We start from the raw sequence: 9200 nt of genomic DNA, 5'->3' as shown, positions 1-9200 counted from the left end.
GAAGCAGTGAAAGAACCACAAACTTTATCCGTGTCACTGTACTGTTTCCATGTTGGAAAGTAACCTGCTTCAAAACGTGATGAAGTAATGGAAGGTTTTTTTATGTCATCTTTTTTTTGTTGCTACAGATCAAAGAGCAGGCGACCCCCTCCCTTCGCCACCCTGAGACCTGCTGCTGGAGCTACACAAACCCACTTCCTGGTACTTCGACTCAAGGTGCCTCTATACACACACCGCACAAACAGGAAGCAGCCCTCTTTCATGTCCCTCATTCTGCATGCAGATTAAGTTCTTCTAAAAGGGTGAAGCAAGACAGGAAGGTACACACGAGTCATGCTCACCTGGTTTAGAACTTTTGATGTGTTTTTCTTTTCTTCTGAGCTTAACGAAAAACGACAATGCAGATTTTATTAGAAATCTCAGGATTTGCCACAAAAATATGACCATAAAGTTTGTTTATACCACCAAAAAAGGAGATTTTTTTCTTTTGATATGTTATATGGCCCATGCATGAACAAATACCATCAATTTTGTTTGCCAAAAAGTCTCATAAGGACAACGAAATGCGCTTTATGTTACACTTTATATGGATGTTACTGATGTTTGAGGTCTAACCCATATTTTATAGCAGGGTTTTCTGAGAACCCAAACAAAAGCACTCTCTGTAGCCGACCCCTGAAATATGTCATGTTTGTAGGAACTTCTCATAACAGTCATAAATTTCAAAGGTGATAAAATGATGTTAAGTATGAGTTTGAGTAAAAGAGGGCCTGTGGTCTCTATGACCCTAGCCCTGACCCTAACAGAACATCCTTATATGCTCTTTGCTGGGTTCACAGAAACTGGCCTTTTTTTGGCTCTGGATTTGTTCTTAGTTTAACTCAAACATGCTGCTGTTGCATTAATGGTTTCTTATGGATTTTATATGTGGTATATCACAAATACTTTCCAGTTTGTTGTCTAGATTTTTAACATTAAAGCATAACTTTAAAGGACTCTTAAAGGCACTGGTCATATTAAGAAGGCAATGCTTGGTAGGTTGTATTCCAAGTAAGGGAAGTGAAACATAAAGTAAAATCAGGCTCTCAGCAGGCACACAGCTTGTTCAAAGACGGGGCTGGGGCTGAGGGGGAGTCGAGGAACAAGACAAGGATCTTCCAGGCCCAGGTTCTCTGGGATAAAGCAACAAGGAGGCCTCCACGGGTCAGCTGTGACGGGTCAGCACCCACCATTGTATGTATGGAGGGGAAGGGAGTTCCTGTTCCGGCTCGTTTTTGCAATCTGAGAGAACACAAACACGGACAGACGGAAGCGTCCGTGGAGCGAGCAAAAGCAGAAGCAGTGTGGATGTTGAGTGGAGCGAATTGAGGGGAAGCTGCAGTGTGTTGTTATTGAAATGAAATACCACTCTGCTTGTTTAAATGGTGAAATCGGGATTATCTGCATTTATTTATCTGTGTAAAAATATCCCATGCTTTATATTTTCATTATCATATCAGCTAAGCAATCTGTGACTTAATTGTTTATCCCGTACTTACCAGGAATATCCTCACACATATCGATCAGCTTACATGTAACCTTAGGATCATTGATCAGCGATAACCTCAGCAAATCACTCTTTTTTGATTCTTGGAAATGTTACGGTTACAGCCTCCCATGATCAATATTTGTGATGAAACCAGTTAGTGTCATGTCTTTGCGTAACCAAACCTGCTCGATCAAGAGTTTGATCATCCCCAGGTCAATACCCCTGACTGCTCTCTGTGCAGTTCACCAATCAACTTCCACCACAGTGAAACTCCCTTTAGTTCTGCATCCAGCACAGAGCAGCAGAGACAGTTCTGTTTCCCATTTCCTCCCTCGTATGATTTTACCTCTAAATTAAAAACATACACATAATTTGTTTCTTTATATAAAGCAGGGGTTTTCAAAGGTTGACAGTGAAGTATTATGTTGTCATGGAGTCAGTTAGCTGTGGGCTACAACTTTAGCCTTTTGTTTATTTTTACCTGTTTTTGGTTACATATTAGCCCATTTGCAAGATTTAAAGTATGCCGAATAAGCTATTGGTTGTTCCCGTAAGCAATGTGCTCATGTGTGTAAGGGCAACTATCACTGTATGACTTTGATACTGAGAAAACCTTAAAACGTGATGATTTTAAGGCAAGTTCTGTATTAAAAGTTGGAAGTGGATTTATGGGGCGTGCCTTATTTTGAAAATCTGATTTGAAGCTTCGCCACAGCTGCTTTAATTCCCTTCAGGCCTGTGTTATGCAAATGTTAATGCCATCCATGTGTCGGATTTAAAGTTGGAGCCGTGTATAAGTTATGCATTAGGCATTTGAAACTTAATCTTCATTGCATAGATTCAGAAAGACTTGATTTTAACCCTATTATGTAACGTATGTTTGTAGCATAATGCATGTAAATTGTGTCAAAGTGCATTAGGGTGTAGGAGCATTTAAATCTTGATTGTACAGAACTCATAACACAGTTTAACTTTTCCAAAAATATGGGGTTTATTGACTTAACTGCAATCAATACTTACAAAAGAGGAAAAAAAACAAAACAGGTTTTCATATAAACTCACAGAAATTACTGTAGTGAAAAAAAAAAAACATGGCTGAAAAAATACATTCAACTGTTTTACTTTCTTTGTGTCAAAATCTGCTCACCTCTTCCAAAAAAACAAAAAAACGTGAAGGCAACACAGAACAAGTGACTTTTTAAAAAATTAATTGTCCTCCATTATCAAATATAAAAGGCAGAGAAGCCTTAGCTACCTGGAATGTATTCAACGAGGCACTTCCAATGGTCGAGAGGGGGGGGCCAAGCAAGTGCATCAAGCATCCAATCAAATTAAAATAAGAGACAAAATAAACTTTCCTCAACCCATTTGGTCACAGCTATTGCTTGTATTAATAGACTGGGTGTAAGAACATAACTGACAGAAGACATTTCAACATGAACCAGTCTTCTAACTTGGAGACTCTCCTAAACCAGTGATGTGAGAGGTCGTTTTAGCGCCCCTTTACTTCCACCATCAACCCAAGAGTATATGTAATAACAGTTAGCTACTGTTACTGTCGGATTATTCGTAAAATGTGAAGGGGAGAACGTCAGGAATGATACAAGCAAATCTAGTTTAGATGGAATTGCAGTCCAATAAGAGGGAGTAAGAAAAAAAAAGTACAATAAATAATCAAAACGCAAAACGTCTTTTTTTGCATTTTTTTTTGCTTTAAATTAAGTTTCATTTTGACAAAGTGTAGTTGCAGAACAAAAGTCATTGAAGTACAATATATTAAACTGTGAAAAAAGGAAAACTGACAAAAACGTCTTCACAATCTTTAGATTAATATGGAAGATCATAATTTAACATAAAAGAAAATATATTCTATTGTTCATTATCCAGATAAATACAAAACAAAATTAACAAAAAATGCATATGATCACCAATAAATATGTTCTGATAAGTTAAATAAGCAGTGACAAGCAAACCTTCTGTCTGGAAAGTTTTTTCAAACAATAATAACCGTAATAATAACATTAATAAAAAATAATTATCAAATAAAGAAGCAAAAAAAAAAGGGATGTAATGAGTACAGAGTGCTCCTCGGAGCATGTTCTAAAGTGGGGGAGAAGTAAAGTAAGATAGCTTGGAGATCCGATCTCGTCAAGTCGCAGGATGTACAACTGCACCATGGGAATGCTGGAATTCCCCAGATCGGTGGGGATGAAGGGGGGAGGCAGGGGGTGAGAGGCGGGACAAAGTCTTACAGGTTTAATGATCAGTTTGATATCAAGACTTCCTTCCCAAAAAAAGAGCCAGTGACCAGCAACAGGAGGAGGGGGAACATAACCAACTTCCAGTTCAAAGTCCTTCCTGCAGACTCACCCAGTCCACAATTACATAAGACGGGGCTTGAGAAGAACCGTGACAAGGGGGGTGGAGGGGGGGTAAATGAGAAAGAACCAAAAACAAACAGTAGTCCATTCACCCTAAACACATGCAGAAACCGCCCCAGGCACTTTTTTCTTTTTTAAAAACTATTCATATCTTTTCAGGGTCTTTATTTTTTTTCCATTTTGTCTTAACTCAGTCTGTAAAAACGGCTGCGGTAGATCTACAGTTACGTTAGTGAGCACCCTCTAGCTAGCTCAGGGGAAGTGGTATCGTCAGGGAGGGAGGGAAGGCGAAAGAGGGAGGGAGGGAGCAGGGTTGGGGGGCTAGTGCAATGCACTCCCCTTTCCAAGGCCACTTGTGCTGCTACACATTCAAGAACAAATGAAGAAGAAGAAAGAAAAAAATAACAAGTGGCACCTGGCATAACAGTCAATTCTTGTTCTCATGATTTTCATTGTTCAATTTCCTCTCCTTTTTTGGCACTATGACACATGGCAGGGTACGTTTTTTTAACTTGCTGTGCGGATTGGCAGGGATGAAATGATCATTTGAGTTGACAGAGTTCCCTTAAGTGACTACATCCTTACAATGCTAACGAGGAACTAACACGGTGTCTTGTGTAAGGGAAGACAGGGAAGCGTAGGAAAAGGGCAGAGGTAGAGGGGAGTGCCGTGTTCTCTTTGTGTCATCGAACTTAAAGTCACTGGTGGAAGCGTGCGGTTTAATCGTCAGAGATGGAGAGGCGGCTGAAGATGGGAAGGCGGCGGGTAGTGTCCAGCGTGGGGGACTCAGAGCCGCTCAGGCTGCCTCCAGAGCTGCTCTGGTAGCCCTCTTGGTCTGACAGCGAGTCAGGAGGGCTGGATGGAGACTCGAACATCTGAGGGGACTCCAACATGGGTCTGAAATAGTAAGGCGTGCTTGTTGGAGAGGGAGGTGCAGGGGTGTTGGGCTCTGTGCCTACAGGACCTGCACTGAGGCTGGGCCCAAACAGGTTGGCCAGCTCCTGGCTGGAGTAGGTGAAGGGGTTACTGCTGGGCCAGTCGGGGACCTCATCAGGGAAGAACATGGGTGGAGGGGTGACGGAGGTGGGGCTGTCTCTCAGCCCAGCTGAGCTGGAGAAGCCTGCAAAGCTGTAGCTGTGCTGCAGTCGAGGCCTCTCCATCTTGTTGGAAGAGTTAAGAGGGGAGGACTGCTGGGGCGGTCCGCGGCGCTCTTCTGCATTGTGGATGAAATGGCAGCGAGGCCCATAGGGGCAGAATCCGATGGTGTGGAAGGTGCGGCACAGCTCAGTTTTGTATTTGGGGTGGCGGCTCAGGCTGCGCAGTTCATGGATTCCGTGAGCAAACTGGCATTTGTCGCCATACTTGCAGGAGCCGTTCTCCTCGAAGGGCCTGCACAGCTCCGTCTTGTAGCGGCTGGAGTTCACCTGGCTGCTGCCGCTGGTGGGGCTGGCGGGGCCCAGGCACTTGTTGAGGAGCCTCTCGCCCGTCTCAGAGAAGGAGCGGTCTCGCAGGCGGTTCTCCTTGTTGTTGCTGGCATTGCCAACCCCTGAGATGAGTGAGGAGTGGTCCGCTGCCTTCAGGCTGTTCAGAAACTGGTTCTGGCTGAACTTTGTGCTGCTGACAGAGTGCCGCCGCTGGTACACGCCTCCCACTGAGGGAGATCCCACCGCCTTCCTGTCCAGCAGGGCTCCGGCGGGGCTGGAGAGGGGCACGTTGGTGCCAGTGCAAGGGACAGACATGGGATGGGGGGCACCCAGGTTGTTGTTGAAGCTGATCAGTTTGTTCTGCAGAGACACAAAGAATACAGTTCATTAGAAAAAGCATTCACTAAGACTCACGGTCAATATGTTTCTGATATTAAAGAGAGCTGGTGGGCCAGAGAGAGAAAGATCCCCAGCCTCCTCTTGCATGACTGTGTTCTTTTTGGCTCTGACTACATAAGCGGATACAGGCCTATAGAACAGCAGCTGGTTTGGCAAGTTGCCCTGGTGAGGAATGTGTGCCTGTTTAGTAAATGGAGCAGCAGCACATGAAGAGGCCACAGGGCTGCTAGTGGCTACAAAGAGGCTGCATCATTTGAAAGATAATGAAAGTGGCCACGCATCCTGCTGAATTACAAGAGAAAACTGATCCGCTTTTCAATACACTTCCAAACTAGAGGAGATGGCTGGTTAGTCACTGATTTACATGAGTATAAAAGCTACCACAGAGTAAAATCAACCATGAAGGGGAGGAAGCACTGTTTTACAAGAAATCTGACACTGAAAACATCTAAACGTATGCGAACAAAAACAGAGCTGTGATGTTAACTAACCGTTAGAGCCGTTAGGAACTTGAGAAAAAAAACTGTTTCCCCCCAAAATATTCAGCTTAAAACACCATTATCGAAGAGGCAGTTTTGTAGGAGCAATTAGTATCGGGAATTTCAGCTCTTTGAAGGGGGCCGGATCTTATGGCTCCTTTGCTTTCCGCGAGCCGTTCAAAAGAAGATTTACCAATAATTTATGATACAACTCTGTATGACTACAGAGATGTCAACAAAAACATCCAAATTTGGCGGCACTATGTTGTGGCGACATGATTCCGCTGCACATGTCCTCGTATAACAGAGTTGAAAAAAGCAGTAATTCGGCATAAAGAGGACTGACTCTAGGGCAGGCAGTGATATTTGGATACAACTGTAGAAAAACAACAGCCCTCACCTATGACTCCATTACCAACCTTCACACCAAAGAGCCGTTCACAAGGATCAGATCGTTAGCGAACGTCACAACACTAGGAGCAGTAGTTGGTAGAAACTAGACGAGCCTTGTCAATGATTAGCGAGCATGTGGCTGCTTTGTGAGGAGCATTAAAAGTGGCGCAAAACTGCCCTCATTAAACGAAATGTGACAACTTAGCAGAATAGAACGTTCGACACTGCACCGTAACTGGTACGCAAAACTGCCCTCGTTAAACAAATTATGACAAGTTAACAGAAAAACTGTTAACTTGCACGCAAAACTATGAAAATAAGTTAGCTGACACATGTTGAATATGTAAAAGCCAAAGTTTGCGATTTCAACGACTGTTTTGTTTAAAGTAAAGTTACCGCCAGGCTTCGGCTCACTTTTGCACAGCTCAGTTTAAGACAAACAACGCCTACGACGACTTTTAGACAACAAAACAGACAAAAAGAGCAAACAAATCAAAACAGCAAAACAAAAAAACAGGCTCCAAACTACAAGGCGTCACGGCGGAGAGGGCCGCGGGCATGCAGCCCTTCATTCCTCCACAGCGGCTAACACAGCGCTGCTAACAGGCCAACAAGAGCTCAGAGGAGACGACAGAAAGAGGAGGAAAAGTTTTGAAAGCTACCTTGTTCATAACTTCGAAGTCGAAGAAAGGCGACACCACGGCTGTGGTCATCTTTGCAGCGACCGGATTGAACTCAAAAGTTGTTAATAAAAATAAAAAAAAACAAACTGCCTGTTAGAAAGTTGCGCAGGTCTGCTGAGTTTCTGATTTGCAGTTCCTGTGTATTTTTTGACCCAGCAGAACTCCCCCTCTGCCCTACACCAGCCCCGACATTTGCTTTATAATCCTTTTGCAGGAGGAGCCTCGAGCGCTGGGCGTTCACTTTCAGTTAAAGTTTTTTTTTAAAACCTTCCTCTTCTGCGGGGACAAACTTGCAGTAGTTTGTCAGTTGTTTGAGATTACTACACTGTTGCACGCAGTATGAATACTAAACAGACATTTATACTCCTGAGCAGTGAAAAACAGCCCAGTTTTCTTTTATCTCTAATGTATACAGTTAGATGGAAAGTAGAGACATTGGGTTACACATAAAAAGTTACTTATTAACCTTATGATACATGTACATGTTCTCTTTACATAAGACGAATTGCTTCTTAATCTCTGCAATAGGAAACTTATATACTGTAAATAAAGTTACTATAAGAGTTTTAAGTTAAATAAGGCTACAGCTTAATTTCTTTGTTTTTCTTATGAGGTCTGGTACTTAAACATTCTGGAGTTGTTTACTGGGAGGCGCTGCACTATCCTCAGGGTTTCAGCTACCATCCACTACTCTGTAATTAATTTACTCTTAATTGCTGGACTGTAACGTCACTTGTGGGACTTTCCGGTGAATTCAAGCAGCCAGGGCTTTTAACTCTTTCCCGACCACAGTTATTTCCTCATTAGACCCTTCTCTTACTCTCTTCCAGATTCTACGACAGCAGGTATAATGCTGCTCCCCTGTGCCAAGTATGTGCCTGGATGTGTCATTCCATCAGGTAAAGGAGATTAACGTGATACATGAGTGACCTCACCAGATTCAACCACAGCCTGTCACAATGACAGACGCATAGAAAGGAGTGAGGCTGCAGAGAGTGAAACCTATACAAAGCTATTGTGGGCCCTCATCTTCCTCTTTCCCCCTCCCGCCCTCTAAATCCATGACAGAGCAGCCATCGGCCATGTGCAGAGTCAATGTCAGGGTTGGGTTGCAATAGAGAAGAGAAGAGGAGGAAAAGAAAAGCAAGGGGGAGAAGAAAAGGAGCTGCTAACAAAAAAAAAAAAAAGGTTGGAGTTGGAGGAGGGGAGGATGGCGTGAGGGGGAGATTTATGGGGGACGTTTATTACTACACAGAGCAGCCCCGGGGAGGTGAGGGAGGGGAGAGAGGGGAGGGGAGGGGAGAGAGAGGCAAAACATTCCCCTTTCTCTCTTCCTCTTCTTTGCCTTTACAGAAGCCACACAGGGGGTGGAGAGCTTTGTCTCAGCTGTGGAGGAGGCCGGGAAGTTGTTGTTTTTACACTTAAAGACAGAAAAGATGAGCCTGAGGAACTACTCTTCCTTAAGAGAGATATCTTTATGCAATCACTGAGATATTCTGGACCTGGGTGTGTCTGTTTTAACATAAAAAGAGTTTTACGAGCCAGGCCTGCGTGGTGTAATCTCCCCCCGGAGTGTTTTCACAGACGACAGGGTGGGATGACAGACTTGCTGGAAATCACGTCTGCAGTTCAAAGGCCCTGTCACTGATTGATTAAGTGGATCACATCGATTGGAATAACAGCAAAGAAGTAGGAGGGGAATGTATAGCTGGTGTGAAGTGACCTAAAGAACTCGTAATATGTCACACATTAAACAGAGGCCGGGTTTATTTCAGTACAGTAAACGCTAACAGATACACATACAGTGTGAACTCCACAAGGTCAGCAGAAACTGCAGAACAAAGGCGCCGGCTGTGGTGGAAATGTCTTCTTGCTGTTACTGGACCTTGGCCTCAGAAGCCTCTTACTCTGTT

At 43.6% G+C, this 9200-nt stretch overlaps 1 protein-coding gene across 1 annotated transcript; it reads right to left on the bottom strand.

Annotated features, from left to right (window-relative positions):
* Positions 1-2494: 2494 nt before the first annotated feature.
* On the bottom strand, positions 2495-7448 carry zfp36l1a (zinc finger protein 36, C3H type-like 1a). The gene is made up of 2 exons (XM_069661865.1): positions 7267-7448; positions 2495-5693 (listed from the first exon to the last, which is right to left on the bottom strand). Exons 1-2 carry the CDS (start codon positions 7315-7317, stop codon positions 4629-4631), a joined length of 1116 nt encoding a protein of 371 aa, XP_069517966.1. The 5' UTR covers positions 7318-7448; the 3' UTR covers positions 2495-4628.
* Positions 7449-9200: the final 1752 nt, after the last annotated feature.

Source organism: Semicossyphus pulcher, unplaced genomic scaffold (genome assembly GCF_022749685.1).
Source record: "Semicossyphus pulcher isolate SPU_LCO1_2020_fin unplaced genomic scaffold, fSemPul1.0.p SCAF_14, whole genome shotgun sequence".
Taxonomy (NCBI): Eukaryota; Metazoa; Chordata; class Actinopteri; order Labriformes; family Labridae; genus Semicossyphus; species Semicossyphus pulcher.
This window is presented reverse-complemented; position numbering and strand designations above follow the sequence as displayed.

Excerpts from the sequence above, each read along its gene's own strand:
- zfp36l1a (XM_069661865.1), bottom strand. The coding sequence starts at position 7,317 with ATGACCACAGCCGTGGTGTCGCCTTTCTTCGACTTCGAAGTTATGAAC. Across the intron at positions 5,694-7,266 it reads ACTTCGAAGTTATGAACAAG|AACAAACTGATCAGCTTCAA; the intron begins GTAGCTTTCAAA and ends GTGTCTCTGCAG.